Source organism: Symphodus melops, assembly GCF_947650265.1.
Source record: "Symphodus melops genome assembly, chromosome: 1".
Lineage (NCBI taxonomy): Eukaryota > Metazoa > Chordata > Actinopteri > Labriformes > Labridae > Symphodus > Symphodus melops.
Genome location: NC_136691.1, coordinates 7,109,190 through 7,127,409, shown reverse-complemented (window position 1 = coordinate 7,127,409; position 18,220 = coordinate 7,109,190). Strand labels below are relative to the sequence as shown.

The 18,220-nt window shown below is 40.6% G+C and overlaps 2 protein-coding genes across 3 annotated transcripts; both read left to right on the top strand.

Annotated features, from left to right (window-relative positions):
- The first annotated feature begins 2,629 nt into the window (after nucleotides 1-2,629).
- nfkbie (nuclear factor of kappa light polypeptide gene enhancer in B-cells inhibitor, epsilon) lies at nucleotides 2,630-11,753 on the top strand. 2 transcript variants are annotated; one of them, XM_079365415.1, is made up of 7 exons: nucleotides 2,630-2,954; nucleotides 6,546-6,648; nucleotides 8,543-8,753; nucleotides 9,013-9,101; nucleotides 9,764-10,012; nucleotides 10,836-10,879; nucleotides 11,182-11,753. In XM_079365415.1, the coding sequence occupies exons 1-7, from the start codon at nucleotides 2,635-2,637 to the stop codon at nucleotides 11,189-11,191; spliced, it is 1,026 nt and encodes a 341-aa protein (XP_079221541.1). In that variant the 5' UTR covers nucleotides 2,630-2,634; the 3' UTR covers nucleotides 11,192-11,753. The 2 variants fall into 2 exon arrangements, with proteins under 2 accessions (XP_079221541.1, XP_079221540.1); XM_079365414.1 differs by having other exon boundaries at nucleotides 10,836-11,753.
- A 991-nt stretch (nucleotides 11,754-12,744) lies between these two features.
- On the top strand, nucleotides 12,745-17,767 carry slc35b2 (solute carrier family 35 member B2). Its single transcript, XM_079358132.1, has 4 exons — nucleotides 12,745-13,051; nucleotides 14,711-14,898; nucleotides 15,016-15,176; nucleotides 15,686-17,767. The coding sequence occupies exons 1-4, from the start codon at nucleotides 13,032-13,034 to the stop codon at nucleotides 16,616-16,618; spliced, it is 1,302 nt and encodes a 433-aa protein (XP_079214258.1). The 5' UTR covers nucleotides 12,745-13,031; the 3' UTR covers nucleotides 16,619-17,767.
- The last annotated feature ends 453 nt before the right edge of the window (nucleotides 17,768-18,220 follow it).

Below are 18,220 nucleotides of genomic sequence, written 5' to 3'. Positions count from 1 at the left end.
TGTACAAAACAGATTTTTTTGTTCTTAATTCCCATTGTATTCTAAGCACATCATTAATAAATCACTGCGAAATGGACTATAAATAACAGAGCCTCACATCCCTTATGAACATTTGCTTGAATTTGCTTGTCATGAATTCAGAGTGAAATAATTGAAAGAATGAGTTTGTGTTGTGGTTTGTGGCCTACCTGCACCTCTTTTCTTCCATACAAGCAGGATCTTCCCTAACAGAGATGTTGAAAAGCTAAACAAAAATGTTCCCCTCATAAGGGATGTCTTTTCTGAGGGACCTAACCTTGAACCCAACATTTACAATTGTAAACATAGCTTACTGTTTTCACATAAATAAGACCGCAATTCTTCATCTAAATAAATACACAAGTGATGTGTATTTTATTTTGGAAATCTGTTAATCAGAAATGACTTTATTCGGCCAATAAGCTGTCTTGATTGTTTATATTGTAAAGGACTTTTTCAATCTTTGTCAGTTCAAGTAATTTCATTCTTGCCTCTTTTTTTCTTACAGAAAAGCTTTTAGATGCAGATAACAAAAGCCATGTTTATTTGACAAAGAGCATTTATCTTTTTTGAAAAAAAAACAAAAAAACAAAGATGTAATTACTTCCAGTTCATAGATCATATGTTGAGTTCACATTTAAAAGCAGGACCAGATACAAATGAGTTATTCCTTATTCCTTTATCATGGTGTGGTCTTTTAGGTGATAGACCTCGTCATCGAAATCATGCAGTTCAATTTGTGTCCATGAGGGGGCAAAGTTACAATCAAATAGAGTAGAAGATCTTGTGACTTTTACCAAGGGTTTAACTGAGGGTTAAAAAAAAAAGAAAGCAAACAGGGAGCAATTGAAAAAGGTGCACTTTCCTTTATATATTCATTTTAATGCAGCTGACTCCCCCTAATAGAGGTATAAGTAGGTCTGACAACCTTTTGAGGTCACTTTTTTTTTTTTTTAAATTAGAGTTGGATAAACGGTTTCCTCCCAAACATCAGGAAGCCTTTCCTTAAAAGTCCTGGCGTCCAAGTCCTTGTTTATATCCCACTGTCTGAACATTAGAGAGGACTGCTGGATTAGTGTTGTGTTGACACTACATGAAACACAGATAATGGCTCTTGACAGCTGTAGAGGTTATCCTCTATGGTCATTGTTGCTTAAAAACATTATTTGTGGTCGAGTATGCAATCTTGTTTGTGTGACTGGGATAAACTATAGTAAATGCATCAATCAATATAGCACAGAATGGAAAACAATATGTGTGTTGTTATGTAATGCTGTATGTCAGAATGCAGACTGGCCTTTCAGTCGTTAAACAACAAGCATTGCAGCCTTGTCTCATTATTATTCAGTCACTGTCAAATTCAACTGAACAAGATTTATGTGAACCAAGTTCAGGTTTGGCAGCTTCTCAGAAAATAGGTTTCAGTTCATTGATTATAATTTTTTGTTTCCTGCTAGTCAAACCTTCAACAATAACAATTAGGACTTCCTGTTAGGGCTTTAAAAACTGATTAATGTTGTTTTTGAGAATTGTTTATTGGGGGGAAGTTAAAAGAGAAACTTGATGTGTTATTTGGCAAGCAAAAACTTGGCTGCTTTTAAACTTGATTTATGTTTGAGACTTGAAGAAAAGTGTTTGCATGTCTTCACATGTTGTTTTTTATTGTAAAGCAGGTGTATCAACATTAGCCTACTTGGGCTAGTCATCGCAAAACACTTAAAAACATTTGGTGAAAGTGAACAACAATCTGATAATATTATTGTGTTTTGTGTTGCAGGCATTTTAAAGTAGGCCTAAACAATGCATTCAGAAAACCCACTGTGCTGGAAACACTATGCCATGACAACTCCTATATTTTTTGCATTATAGGTTCTGCAAAAAAAGGTTTTTGGTTGGACTAAAAAAAGTTGAATTTGAAATTGCTGCAACATTTATTGTAAAGTGCTTAAGTGTTAATAAACGCCCCATTTGTATGTACATATCCCCAAAAAGCACACAATAGTATTCAGTTTTATTTTGAAAATCATTTAACTGTCTAGCTCTGTTACTGGGGCAACGTTCTTCCCGTACCCGAGTTCGTGCGCGCGCATGAGTAACTATGCATGTGTGCGTTTGTGCACGCGCACTGGGGATTCCCCTCGTGACAACAACAGCTTCGCCTTTCATATGTCAGCTCTCCTCTCCGGCCTTATCGCATTTCATTGCTCATAGGCTCACTAACGCCTGGAGCTCGTGTTGTTACCGGATATGTAGACGACGACACTCCGCCTGTTTCCCTCTCCGTTTTTTTTTTTAACGAAACTTTTCAGTACATAGGTATCGTAGGATATATTTTTTGAAAGTTTAAGAAGTTTTATAGTCGATCGAACCGCCGGATTGTTGCTGTTAGGTGAAGTTTTCTCTCCATTAGTGGCATGAAACGCGGCGGCTCATTCCTCCGGTTTCACAAAGGAGCGGTGTTTTCTTCCTCAGGTGTCCGTCGGCTACACTCGGAGTCCGGTCACATCACCGAGCACCGGGAGGCGTCAACACCCGATAGTGGTCTTTAATTCCTCTGGGAAGGCGGGAGGAGCGGTAGGGGGGGGGGGGAAACCCGGCGAGTCCACCACCACCACCATGGCGAGCAGCGACTGCAGGAAAGAAGACTCCCTGGAAGAGAACCGCACAGACTCGGGCATCGACTCGTACCGCTCCATGCTGAAGTCCGAGGAGGGAGCCAGGGAGCCGAGCGGAGACTTCAGCGGGCCGAGGGACAAGTTTTCCACCGGGGAAGAGCGACTGGATTCGGCCTACGGCTCCTCGTCCATCACGGTGGAGAGTCTGACGGACATAGTGGGGGACTGCACTCTGTCCAGCAGCAAGGATCAAGCACAGATCTGTGAACTCTCTGAACAGGAGGAGAACCTGCTCACAACTATCACTGAAGACGGAGACACGTACGTGTTTGCTTATTTATCACATAGAAACACGTTTGCTTTATTGATTTTTCTTATCTGTTGATAAGAGCCAATGTTGCATGCTGTTTGTCAGTGGTGCCTAATGAAGTAGCTGTGCTAATAAAAACGAACTACTCTTACATTACATTTAGTAAGTGCGTACTAGCCAATTAGAGACAGAGTATGGAGGGTCATCCCTTCACCATCCTAGGAAAAAAATGTCGCATACTAAAAAATATTGTCAAAAAAATCTTCGTGTGAATCAGAGGAGATTTTGAAGTGGGTATACTCTATGGAAACTGAACAATAGGCCTGCTCTACACCACTGCTGGTTTCTGAACGTCAAGCTTTAGTTGCCCTGCATGTGTCAAACAGCTTAGTTCAACATCTTCAATCAAAAGGTTTTTTTCGACATAATATGGGACAGTATCCCTCACAGAACAAAGTCAGGCAGAGAGGCTGTTTGCATCTGTTTGTCTTTTTTTTCTTTTTCTTTTTTTTCCACAAACGTATTTATCTTGAAAATCAAACCCCCTTATTTTCTTTGCATGAATACATTGTGCTGGCTTGTCAGCAGTATCCCTGGTTTATAAAAGGAAACGCAATATTTTTTAAAAAAAAAGTGCCTGTCACAGTTATTCAAAGTCTGAGGTAAACCCTTCAAATCCCTTTTTTTCATCCAATCAGCAGCAAAGGATAACATGAAAGATAAAAAGGAACACAGCAAGGAATAAGAGAATAATCAACCTTTATATGCATTCATTGCTTTAATAATAGCCCTGATACCGCTGTTACTGGTTCTTTCCCATTGATAATTGATTAATCTACTCTTTAACTACGATTGCCCTTGCAATCATCACAAGCTTAACTTTATTTCCTCTGGAGTTGTTGCACCAGAAACATCCATAAATGGCAGCTTGCAGAGTGTGTAAATGTGCTCTATTTGGGGCCCTGTCTTTCCCATGGTGCTGGTTTTGAAGGGGATTTCATTGGGCTGTGATTCTACAGCTCATTTTTTAAAATGAACTTTGTCCTTGTCATGAATGCACGCTTGCTCCTGTGAGTCGTCTCTCAGTCAGAAAACAGAAGTGAAACAGATAGGCTCGGACTTCCCCATGCTGCGCAGACAAAGCACATGCTGTGAGGCAGTACTGTGGACGCCTTTAGATCCAAGAAACTTGTTGATCAGGATGGGACAGTCAGTTTGTGTGTGCATGTTGATGTTGTTGGATCCCAGTATGCATGAGCTGCTGTTCTTTTCTTTTTCACAAGACATTCACTCTAAAAAAAAACGTCTCTTTTCTTTCTTTTTTTTTTTTTTTTACCACAGGAGCTGTTTTTCTGCAGTTCACTTCTCAGTCTGACTAAATGAAACTGCTGCTTTTGGCTCACAATACAAACACCTCAACCTCCACACACACACACACACAGCATGAGGAACACATGCAGACCTTCTTGTGACCGACTCATTTGGTCTTGCTCTGTCATCAAAAGTTTTTTGACGTAAAAAAACCACAAAAAAAACAGCCATGCTAATGACTACTACTGTGATCTGACAATTTTCTGTAGACACCATGGCAGAGGTGTTGCTGCTTCTGTGACCTCTTTTCACTTCCGCTTGCTGGTTGTCGGGGCCACATGGTTTCATTCTCACACCTTAACTAAAAGTCACAGAGAGGAGGAAAATACACCTGAAACATGAGAGAGAAGAATCATTCAAACATGATTTTTTTTTTTTTCCTCCCCTGTGGGATTTTTTTTAAAAATTCTTATTCATTCAAGTCTTACTCAAACCAGGAAGTCCCTTTCACACCAGAACATTTCCTCAAAGGCTTTAATACGCAGGCACTTCAATAAGTCAGTGATGACCTTTTGGCATAGGACTAAAAACGGTTTCTGTTGCAAGTCATTAAAGCGCCCATTGAAGCACATGTGCATAACACTCCTAACTGTGTCAGGACAGTTATTGATGGATAAATCTCCTTACATAAATACCCAAACATATTTTCATTCAAAAAGTGACGCCTCTTTTTGGTCACACATTTATTCTGTTATTTTTAGCACCTCAACTAAAGCTGATTGCACCTCTTGTTTCACCTCAATCATTTGATTTTATCAGAACCAAAAAAAAAAACCTCACCACATTTTTCTCAGGGTGAAAGGAGCACTAAAAAAAAACACCAACCCAAATGTTTTAATGAATGGTATTTATAACTTGCATCAGAGCTGTATTTTCTGTGAACAATCCTAATTACAAACCTGCCATTACAGCTTTTCTTCCAGAAGTGTAACCAGAAAATGAATCTCCAATCTTAAGGCTCCCCAGAAACGGCGAGCAGAGTGCCATTTCATTCAAATTCTCTTTAAAACAACAAGTTAGGCATGTACAGGTGCTTGTTGCAGATTTTGGTTTTTCTTTACTTACAGCTCTGATTAAGATCATTCAAACAAAACCGCAGTTATGATGACCTTTAAAAAAAAAAAAAAAAAAAAAAAAAAAAAGGAATCCCAAGAAGTTAATCTTTAGACGTCAAACATTTGCAGTCTTTTCTAAAGAGTAACCTTTCTGAATTGTTGATTCTGTTCTTAAATATGTGTACATTAAGGAGAAACATCTCTTCAATGCTCGGTAGCGTGTGTGTAAAATGTATTGATTAGTCTGTTGGTAAAGGCAGTAACATCTCATCCTTTGTTCTGTATCTGCAGACAGGCCTACGCTAAATCAATCAGACAGTTTGTATTCTAAACGATGACGTGAGTGATAACGTCCCTCTTCCTTCCTGCAGACTCAAATGACAACCGCAGCGACATATGTAGTGCTGTGATATTCCGAGCTAATCAAAGTGTTGAACCCGTCGCTCACAGCACAAAGCTGAATAAAATGTGTCTGCAGGGAGATTTTGTGGGAACTTCTGATCCCACTCTGTCTGTCTCTGAATAGTTCAATGACCTTTATTCTGAAAGACGAATCACTCATTGGTCTTTAAAGTAACCACAGACGCAAACCTTTTATGAAACGCTGCATGCCTCAAAGAAACAGCATCCCTCTGCTGCTCTTACAGCTTTCAACATAAACTGTGACATCTTGGAAATTTGATGCTAAACTTGTTTAAATCCATCTTCAGATAAGGCCCATGTCTGTTTAGCTCCAGCTTACTCTAAATAAAGCACAAATGCTCGCTTCCATTTCCTGCGTTTTTACACACATTTGTTTGCTCCATCGTCCTGCAAAGGTTTTGAGGTTTGTGTGTTTTTGTTTGTGTTGTCAAGGCTTTAAACGAAAACCTGAAGGGATGTGTGTTTTTTTTCTTTTAAAAGGCCGTTTAAATTTTTCTGAGACATCTCAGAAAAAGAAATGTTAGCATGTAACAACACCACTAAATCTGTCTAGTGTTACTTCACTCGGTAGTCTCTCGAGATGAATACCCAGGAATAAAAGCTGATGCAACTTTTTTCTTTCTCTTGATGAAATTCTTCCTTTTCTTTTTTTTTTTTTTTTTCCTTTGGGTGTTGATTGCTCAATGGCAGATAAAGTAAACATGCAAAAAATAATGGAAACACATTTTGATTTCCCTTTTTTCACTCCTGTAGAATCCTGCACTTAGCAATCATCCATGAAGAGGAATTCATTACTCAGAAGTTGATAGAAATATTCCCAAGAGACGTGCTCGACATCCAAAACAACTTGTACCAGGTGAGTCCACAAACTCACTTCAGCTTGTACGGGGGAATTTTCAATCCTAAGTGACTTCCTCCTGATCTCTATCGATTGTGGAAACTGCTGCTGTGTGTTTATTTCTGTAGTTCCAGAGAATTGTTGTTCCTCTTTATTTGCAGTCCGACCTATCTCAGGGACGTCACTGTGGGTGGCTCTAGTGTTAGCTCATGAGGGACTTTGAATGGAAACTCCCCTCCTCTACCTCCTGTAGAAATAGAACCACAGGGAACTGTGTGTATTTCCTTGTGTGGATGTGGGTGGAGGCAGCAATCCAGCAATCCTCCAAGAATTTCAGACCAGAGTCTTGTTAGTGCAAGAAACCAGAGCAAAAGACGAACAAAACTGTCAGATCTGTCAGAATGCAACCCTGAAGTTAAGATTCAGCGCTTGGAGCTGTGACTCAGTTAGCCCTACGGCCACTCTGTTTGCCTAATTTCCTTTTAGTAGTCATTCTGAGACCTCACATTTGGATAAATTACCAAGAACAAGTCTTTTTTCCACCCTGAGAAATGTGCACACTTCTAAAAGAAGAAGCCGATGTTGCAATGCCGAGTCGATGCAGTGTAACTTATGATGAATCGATCCTTTAAATGAATGCCTTCATAGAAAGGAGGAGAGGTTTCGAAATCTGCACCCACGTTGACCTCATTAGATTAGAATTGTTGTGAAACCACAAGACGTGTTGTGGATGAGGGAAACTTTCACTTTATCAGCTGCTTCTCTGTGTGTGTCTGTCTTCATGCAAGTAACCGACAGGTGAGTGCCACAGGTACACTGTCATCAGGAGGATGTTGAAAGGCATTCTGGGAAATATAGAAAGACAGAGGCTGTGTCCGAAATCACACAGCGCTCACAGCATAGTGAATATACACTATAGATTATTATCATAACCTCTGTGGTGCACTGATATCTGGTATCCCACAATGCATTGTGAAAAGTAGTGTAACACGTGGTCACTATCCAAGCAATATATACCATCATGCACTGGGGTTTAAAGCTTTCTCTGAGCGGAAAGTGGCGTTTGACTGTTCATAGAAAAGAGGAACAGAACACTAAATAATTACACCAATACGTTTATGGACACGTCGACCAAACTTTTTAACAAAGATGGAGAGTTGTAACGTTAGTTTCTCCTAATAAGAATGATGACTGGCATTAAACATTAGTTTAATTATGGATTTAAAAATCCTTCATTCATTTTTTTTATTGAATTATTATTTGAAATTGTAACTATAATATCAGCTATCACTCAAATTCATGCCGTTGTTCACCGTCAAGGTTGATTCTCGACCAGCGGCAGCAATTATGGCACAGCAGCCGGAGAGTGAGCGAGTTGTGTTCAAAAGGTGGTCGTGTACATTACACTATGAGTACACTATATTGGCACTATCAAGAATTCCCATAGGGGTATTAGGTAGTATTGTATTAGTGTGTAATGTTTCAAACACAGCTTGAAAAAGCAGCGCAGACAAAAGATAACAGCATGTTCACGTTTAGCTGATCAACAGATTATCAACAGCCAGGTTGATAGATTCTACATTTATGACCTGAAACTTCTGCCACAGGGGAGGAGTCAGACGAGGTGATTGACAGCTGCGCGAACAGGCTTGGCTGACATTTTCCACAGTTAATGATACAGTTCTCAACAGGAGGAGACTTTTCTATCATAAACACTTCTCATGCACGTCGACGACTAAATCTGCAAAGATATAAATCCTCATGCTTTGTCAACAGGAGGCGCTAAGTTGGGGCAAAGTTAGCTGAGCTTTAAGAGGCCCTTGTATGTTTTCATTTAGATATTTAAAAAATGATGGTTAATTAATCCATCCATATTTTAATTGCATCATAAATCTTCTTTGGTGTTCCTCAGAGTCCTCTGCACCTGGCCACATACCTGAACCTTATCAAGGTGGTAAAGGGCCTGCTGGAGAAAGGGGCCAGTCTGGAGCTGCAGGACCAGGATGGGAACACGGCGCTCCACGTGGCCTGCCAGCACGGGCAGACAGAGTGTGCCACTGAAATGACCCGAGAGGTTTCCCCGAGCAAGTTGGCACCGGTCCTTGAAACCCAGAACTGGAGAGGTGAGGACAAAAGACTGATCTCTGCACACCTCACCAGCTAACAATGCTTTGTTGATTTAACTGGAGGTCTGCATCATCTTCATCATGTTTCAGCTGTTAAATCAAAGGTAGCACAGATGTGGTGGGTTTACAAAACCAATCTGTTGTTGATCTGTTTCCTTGTGGTCTCAGTTTTTTTCATTTTGAAAACCACTTTTAGTAAATGCAGTTTTCATTCAGTTTTTTGAGGAAACAAACGAACGAGCTGTGTTCCTTGCAGGTCTCGCCTGTCTCCACTTGGCTGCACTGAACAGACAACATCACATAATGACGCTCCTGATCAAAAAGGGAGCGGACTTAAACATACAGGTCAGTCTCTGAAAGGAAGCCTTCGTATACTGGATCTGTCATGTCAAGGGATTAAAGGAGAACATTTTTAGTTTTACTGACAGCTGTGAATGAAAAGATTTGAGCTACACATCTTTCATTAATTCATGGTTTTTATTTTAATGTGTTTTTCAAACTAAAGAATAAAGGATGGGAAAACATTACAGTTCTCTTTGAGATGTGAGCTAGATTTATTTCTCTCTGAGTCCTTCATCGAATCCAGTGACATTCAAGTATTTATTATTACACTCCTTTTTAAACTTTATATATGGCGCCTGGCCTTGTGTTGTATTCTTAACTGTAAATCTGCTGCACCTGTGCAACACTGATAGTGATATGAGCCGAGCTCAGGACTCTCTGCAGGGAGACATAATTAGATATGAGATATGATTAGGCCGACTTCACCAGCCACTCTTAACTTTCTAATGATGGAAGAGAACATGGGGAGTCCCGAAACCACCCCAGACATTCCTCACTGTTTAAATCACCGACCAAACATACAGCTTAGCCTCCCACCCGTTTGATTGGTTTTTAGTATTTTAGGCTTGTATAATAAAAAAAATGAAAAATCAAAGGAAAGTGGGTAATTTCAGAAAAGAAAGGACAAATGTAAATATTCACATTAAATCAACTTCTCCTAACAGGAAGGAACCAGCGGCAAAACGGCTCTTCATCTCGCTGTTGAACTGCATGACATCACTTCAGTGAAGCTTCTGCTCGGCAAAGGAGCTAATGTGGACGTAGCAATGTTTAATGGCTGCACGGCACTACATCTCGCCGTCGGGAGACAGGACGCGGACATCGCCGACCTCCTCTGCCAGTCCGGCGCCGACACAATGCTGCGGAACATGGAGGATGAAACGGCGCTCGATCTGGCTGACGGCAATGATGACGTAAGTTGTTGAAGATGACACACATAAAGGTGGCACATAAATGTAAACTCCTGACAAAGACAAACATACATGAGTGATACATTTTGATTCTGTACTACGGATCCATTATTTCTAAAATAGACATGGAACATGCTACTTTGTTGCTCTGGGTGCCACTTTTCTTTATCTCACTAAACCTCGACAACGCTTTTTTGTCTGTCTGACTTACGTTACCGTTCTTCTTTTACAAATAGTTTCAAACATTTTGTTAATAGGAAGATAAAAAATAATATTTGCTAATTTAAAAAAGTATCGGCATGTTTTCATAGTAGTTTTTTTTTATTCAAAATACACTCCTGCAGTTTTTAAAGTTTTTCGACTACTGTCGAATAGGGGAAGCTTCAAATGATACCGATACAGGTGTGTTTTAAAAAGAACAAGCTGCACAGACTTCTGCTCTTCCTCTCGACTTTGCTAGCTAGCAACACAAACTTTGCATTTTGCATTTCCTCTGACTTAAGAAATAAGTCTGTCAAATCATTTACATTAGCAGTGTTTCCCACCTATGAGAGTAAATAATGAAAACTTAACATCTTAACTACTGTAACATTTAACACAGCAATGCGTTACCTTTAAGAAAACAACTACAGTATATCAGGTCCAGTTTGCAGTCTCTCCTTTTACAACTGCAAGTCTAACTCATGGGTGCAGAGGAAAAGAAAACATGTCAACAATTCATTTTAATGACTATTTAACTTGTTATTCTCAGCTGTGGATTTACATGTCCCTTTTTTTAAATTTCCAACAGCTTGGAGTTATATCATTTGTGTGCTTGTCTTTTCAGATCCTGGCTCTCTTTCCTTTTGATGACATCCAGATTTCTGGAAGGTCAGTGGTCGGTGTGAAGTTTTGAGCTGATTCGCGGGCTGAAAAACAATCTTGAAATTGTCTGGAGCGTCACAACAGATGGAACTTTTGATCGTAAAAAAAAAGGAAAAAAAAAAGCTTAAAGGGCTGAAGTTTTAATAGTGCCTCTATTTGTTGTACATTCTGATTTGATTGGTCTTTATCTTTTATCTCGACAAAGATGCTCCCAATATAGTTCTTACTGTCCTTTGACAGTGAGAGAATTTTTGCTCAACTGAACACTGTTAACATTTTGTTTAAATCTATGTTTTTGCTCGCCTCAGGAAGGGATAGCAGATCATCAATGTGAGTGCCAAATCTTCAACCAACATGTTAAAGATCCGTAAAAAAAAGTTCTACCTCTTTATTTCATTAACCTTGTTTTAATGGCTATACATGGCCTATGAACATTCAAATTTATTTGTTTCAGAGTTTCTCAAACTGTTTCAGCAATTGTTTGCATCTGTTTTGTAACGTGTTCATGTCTGTGGTCTTTTGTAGAAGCCACAGTCAGACTTTAAGAGTGAATCTATAGCAGAAGGAAACTGAAGCTCCGTTTACTAAATAACCAAACTTACTGTGTCCCAAAGAGACCTGCAATCTTTGAAAAATAAAAGTTTTATAAAACTATTTTCCCCGAACAGAAATGTAATATATAATTCAGTCATTGCAGCTTCATCTTTGTGATCTTTTTTTGTTTGCTACTTACAGGCATGAATAGGAATTCTCTATTTATCTAATCTTTTCTTTAATCTGCAAACATATCGGACTGTTCTTTGGTGTGACAAAACACTGCCTTGTCTAGTGAATAGAAGCAATTTGTTTATTTTGTATTAAAAAGGATTTAAAAAAAAAACATGCTGCGTTTTGTGCTTTTTTTTTCAAGGAAAAGGCAATCGGGGGTCAGGGGCATTTGAAGTCATTTTAATTGTGCATAAAATACAGCCAATTATAAAAAAACAGGGCTCTTTCATCAAAGCACGAGTTCTTCTCTGTTTCCTGTCAGCTGTTTCTATGCATCTTTTGTTTTTCTCTGTAAGGCTTCTTCCTGGTGGCTCCAGTAAAACTATGAAGCAGCTGGAAATTCCACTCAGCTGTTTCTCTTTTATAAGCACAACCCAACAGCACGACAGATTCAATAATATACTGTAAGAAAAAGTCTTTGCATCATGTGATCACATCAGTATTTTTGCAAGACACTCAAATATGTATATTTCTTCTGGGCTTAGTGATTTGTTCAGACAGAACCTCTTATGAAAACATCTTCCAAAAGGACATTTCTATGGTCAAAAAACCAGAACACAGAGTTGTGAAACTTGACTTACTTCCGCATTGAGTCCATAGCACAAAGCTATTTCAGTTATATACAGTGCAGGTCATGCTGGTGTTGCTGCAGGCTGCGTTAAAAGCAGAGATGTGTTGGGGAACCAGTTTAACGTACCAAGAAGTATTCTACTGCACTGATTCCCAGCCTTGTTCCCTCTGAGCCCCCCTACCCTGCTTGTACCTGCTTGAAAAACTGGGCCACCCAACACCAACACAAATTACTTTAAAACATTAAAAATCAATTTGAAGAGTTGTCATTGATAAATCCAAACAGAATCAACTATCCAGTAAGTTATTGTTGTAGGTTGTGTAAAAATCTAATTTTCACAATCTCAGAACAGACAAAGTCTCGAGGCTTCTCTGAGATCTTTAATACAGTAATATAATTTACAAGATAGAATAATCAACAACGAAAAGATGTGCCTTTTAACATTATGGTTAAAAAAATAACAGTATTTTTAACCGTTTGATCGTCTGTGTACATGCGTTGCAGTTACTCTTCCACGCCGACAGGGGGCGGGCGCGGCAGATGTGTGCTGTTGTGTCTCCGACATCCTTTGGTGCTGAGTAAAGAGGAGAGGGGGGGCCCTTTCCTGCTCAAGTGAACACATCGGCCATTGAGGAGAAGTTGGAGATATCAAAGCTAAAGGCGGCTCGTACAAAAGGAGACACTCCCTTGTTTATATAAAATCATCGCTGCTCCTGCTCGGTCTGCGTGTCCTTATGCTCGTTGACAGCGAAGAAGAAGTCTGAGTGTGTCCGGCGTGTGTGCTACGCCAGGTATCTTTGGCTACACAGTGTGGAGAAAATGCCATCTTTATCATGGAGGTAGGTTTAAGACCAAGAGGAAAATACAACTATCTGATGTAAATGATAAGTTACAGAGGTATTCAAACAGGCTTACTGACACTTGTCCCCTCGCGGAGTCGGTAGTTGTAGTTCCAGATTGTGTTACTGTTAGGTCTGCTAACACTCATGCTAGTTAGACAAACAATTGTTCCGGTTTAAGGCTAATCTTTCAGCTAGAATTGAGCTGGCTTAAATCAGTTTTATATTTTCGTAGCTGCTGTTTTAAAAACATATTTTTTATGTTTTTCCTTGTCTTCAAAGGCTTGACAATAGAAAACGGTGTCCCCGTAGGGTCAAAAAACTAAAAAACGAATCTTATGCTGCAGTTATATTTCATAACTAAAAAAGTCGCATATTTGGATTACTGTGTACAGAAAGTTACAGGGCTTCTGTGATAATGCTTTTTGAAATAGTAATAATAATAATAACGAATAATGACATCATGAGCTGTGGGAGTATGGCTGACATTCATTCACATCTGTCACCAGTCTGGCTTTTTCCTTTGGCACTTCTGTGTTTACTCTGAGAGTAAATACCAGACACACACACACACATCTAAAGAGGGAGGAAACACGACAGTGTGAGACAATGACCAAGGTTTATAGAATTTGTTTTTTTAATCACCATCAATATGAGTAAGTGTGTGTTAATGAAAGAACTGGGTCTTCTGCCTTTTTTATTAAGGGGGTTGGTCAGTTCAGATGTAGTTTTATAATATATTCCACTACACAGCAGCAGTAAGCATGTTTTCATGTGGGACTTTTTATTCGTTTTATTTGTTGTACACTCTGATAGAGTAAAAGCGTCCTCTCGTCAGGTAAAGTTATTTCTCTCAGTGCTTGGTGTGGCACAGCGTGGGCTGCATGCTTTGACTGTGCAGTGCATTCCTGTGTCTAATACACACTGCTTGTTCAGAGCCCAGGTCTCTCTGCAGCGGGCTACAGTGGCAGACCAGGCCTTGGTAGAGTCCCACACAAAGAGGCTCTATGTGAGTCAGGCCCCCGGGGAGAACGCCCAACCTGGTTTGGAAATGGATACACACACACTGTGCCACGACAGCAAGTCGCACACCTCTTTAATCGGAAGATAGGGTTTCACCACCATTTTTTTGCTTCTGTCATCTTTGTTGTTTGTGGTGGTTGGGCAATGATGCTCCTCTCACTTCTTTACAGGTTGTGTTTTTGTGTTTCCGTCAGTGTTGTATTCTTCCTACTGCAGCCTGCGTAAACCATGGATGAACATTAGTCTGGGTAGTTTTGGCTGGCTTTGTTAAAACCCAGCCCAAGAAAAAGCTGGAAAACAAAATGTTTAATCTCAGGTCTTCCTGCTTCAATAAACAGATTAAAATCAGTGTTGGTTGGGACGCAAATAAAGAGAGAGAGGTCTGAACTGTTGAGCTACATTTTCTTGCCATGTTTCGATCTACAATCTTCTCCTGAAGAAGATCTTGTTGATAGAAATGTTTACCTGCTTAAATAAAATTGCCATTTGAAGCTGAACATTTCCGGACCTTTCTATTTATTTCAGTTTGCACTAGGATATTGGGATCTAACATATCACTATACGCACTATGCTATTGTTTGTCTGAGTCTGCTGCTGGATGGAGGATGATCTTTTAATCATTTGTTTGCATTGCAGGGTTTGGCTCGCACTTGTGTTGCTTCTCTTTCCTTCGACTGCGGCTGCTGATGATTCGCCACTTCTGGAAGGCTGGAACGACTTCTGGGTCTTTCGCTTCCTCGTCAACATCCTGGGATACTCCACCATCATCATCCCTGGCTACCTCCTCATTAGCTACTTCAAGCGTACCAATTACCTCGACACAGGTGTGCGCTTGTGAGATGTATGATTTGTGACACGTGCCAGTTTAAGTCGTTCTTCCTTTCTGACCACCTTCAGATCAAGTTCATTACTTTTATAAATATTTTTCCATTCCTTTTCAGGCAGTGGGATTTGCTTCCCTGTCATAAAGTCCTGTGTGTTTGGCAGTGAGGCCAAGTCAGTTCTGTTGGATGACGTGTCGGTTGGATCCAGGAACGAGGGTCATTCAGGCTCGTCGGTTAGACAAGTCATCAAATTAATCTTTTGTGCCGCCGGACTTCAGGTGGGGATCCTCCCAGGAAACACAGACGTTAAATACATAAAGCTATATGGGATCTAGTTCCTGTAACAACACCACATGTTTGTACAGCTTTACTGACGGTTGTTTTATATTTAAGTTCCATTATTCTCATTGTTTGATCTGCACAATGAAAGGTTGTTTACAGAGACGTGCTGCATACGAGCCGTGCACCAAACACAGACTTCATATAGGCTTCAGCAGTAGTTCAAAGAACAGTTTTATGGGTCCATCTAAGGCTAGTTTAAGTTTTTGGCTAACCATTTGTCCACTTTTTCTGTTGGAATTATTTGGAGACATATTCCGCTATTATTTCCGCCAGTGGAGAGAGTAGGAATCTTTAAATCTGTAGTCATACAAATTCCGTTTTAGTAATGTGTTAGGGCAGCAAACCCAAACCTTCCTCGTGCTCCGGATACAGAGTGGCATATTAATGATCAGAAGAGAATTATAAGACTGAAAATCTAAGCTGAAGTCGTTCCTCTCATTCCCAGGCATCCTACCTGACATGGGGAGTCCTGCAGGAGCGTGTGATGACCCGTTCGTATGGAGCCAATACTCCAGAGGAAGAGGGTGAGAAATTCAAGGACTCCCAGTTCTTGGTCTTTATGAATCGTATCCTCGCTCTGACTGTGTCGGGCCTGTGGTGCCTCATGTTCAAGCAGCCCAGCCATGGAGCGCCCATGTACAATTACTCCTTCGCCTCCCTCTCCAACATCATGAGCAGCTGGTGCCAGTACGAGGCGCTCAAGTACATCAGCTTCCCCACTCAGGTCCTCGCCAAGGCCTCCAAAGTCATTCCTGTCATGCTCATGGGAAAGATCGTCTCCCACAAGAGCTACGAATACTGGGAGTACTTCACCGCTGTGCTGATTTCTGTGGGGGTCAGCATGTTCCTGCTGTCCAGCACGCCCAGCAAACACCCGTCCACTGTCACCACCTTCAGCGGGATCGTCATCCTCGTGGGCTACATCGTCTTCGATAGCTTCACCTCCAACTGGCAAGACAACCTGTTCAAGTACAAGATGTCGTCGGTGCAGATGATGTTCGGGGTCAACCTGTTCTCCTGCCTCTTCACGGTCTTCTCGCTCCTCGAGCAGGGCGCCTTCTTTGACTCGCTGGCCTTCATGGCGCGCCACTCCGAGTTTGCCTTTCACGCCGTGTTGCTGTCCGTCTGCTCTGCGTGCGGCCAACTCTTCATCTTCTACACCATCAACCAGTTCGGAGCCGCAGTCTTCACCATCATCATGACCCTGCGGCAGGCCATCGCCATCCTCCTCTCGTGCTTCCTCTACGGACACGCTGTCTCCATCGTCGGAGGATTCGGTGTCGCTGTAGTTTTCTTGGCACTTTTCTTGCGGGTGTACGCTCGCAGCCGCATGAAGTCAGGCAGGCGGCCAGCGCAGTCGCTCGGGCAAAAGGTGTAGCACTGTGGGATCACTGCAAACTGGGAACTGAAGCCACGTTTTCTGTGGCGCATTATGTCTCTGTGTGTCTGGGTTTGTTCTTTTCCTATTGTTTGTTGGCTAAGGTACAGAAAGGGATTCTGCGGTTTTGACTCTTACACAAAGATACCCCTAAGGGGTCCGATGTGATTTGTCAAGTCAGCAGTCACAGAAGCTTCGAGTGCCTGTAAGATTGTCTATTACACGAGTCCCATACCATAAACTGTGCAAAAACGCCTCTTCACCTCGTTCATAGTTTAACCATAGAATCTGTTTATCTTTCTTTAATCACCATATGTGGCTTGTGCCGCCAAATGAAATGGTACTGTTACCTTGAAGAAATCTTTGTGAGCAGTTTCGAATAAATGTTAATTACATTGCGCTCAACGTACCTAACGCAATTCCCAAATATTTGACCGTCACCTTCTGTATAGACACCATGTTACATCGGTTGTGGAACCTGTCAGTCATAATGCTTATCTCACAGTCCTCCATGTTGGAGAGCAGGGGCCTTTATGTGTCTTAATGTGGGAATGAATCTTGTATAGCTGTAAAAAATAGCCTGAACTCATGGTGCATACATTTTTTGTTTTAGTTAAAGGTTTTACTAACATGATCCCAAGGCTAACCTACTGTATGTAAAAGATGGTAGGGAGGGGGAAAGGCTTGTGACATAAAAAGAGCACTATATACAAATAATATTGTTTTGGATTGACAACACTAAAGCAGATGCTGCTTTTGTGTACTTCTTGCACCTCATTATTATCATTTGGTCTCAAAAGATCTTTTACTTCATTTTATTAAAGTCAGTCAGAAGAGTCTTGTAAATATCTCTCTCTCTTAGTCATGTTTATTTTCAACCAACCTGTCTGTTGTGTACTTTTATAAAAGGACTGCTTCATGTGTTTCACTGTTACATTTGAATGTTTGACAGATCACTGAATGGATGGATGGATGATGACGATGATGATGATGCTCAACACCATCACTGGGGTGTGAAAGTGGAGGAGGGTTTGCAGAACAGAATGCACACAAGGGAAATACAATGTTACTGAGATCTTGTTTTTTATCATTCTACTATTTCCTCTGGTGACTGGATTAATAATAAAACATTAAATTAACTTAACACTACCACGTCAAGATGTTTATTTGACTTTAAAAAATATAATTGTTCATGCCATTTGGTCTGTAAGGCAACGCCAGTCAAAATGATACTACAAACGCATCTGTTGGATTACATTTCAACATGCTGTGGTGGTCACAGTGGGTTGATTCCTAATGATTGTGGTTATCTCCTGACTATTGTGTATCATTTAATTTGTCCATCAACCTCCTCTCCCCATCTGCCTTTGTTATTTCTTTTGTAATTTCTGTGTTTGCAGGTTTAAGAAAAAAAAAGAAACTTCATGGATTGTTGCAGCATTATTAAGGTATTTTAGCTGTAATTGCTTTAAAGAATCGGTCGCAATGATTTGGGTCGCATATTTCAGCCAACTGACAACGACTCCTGAATAATCAAACCTGCACACTAAATCCTCATGTACTTAAACTGAAGTACAGGTGTTGCACACCCAGGACTCGCGT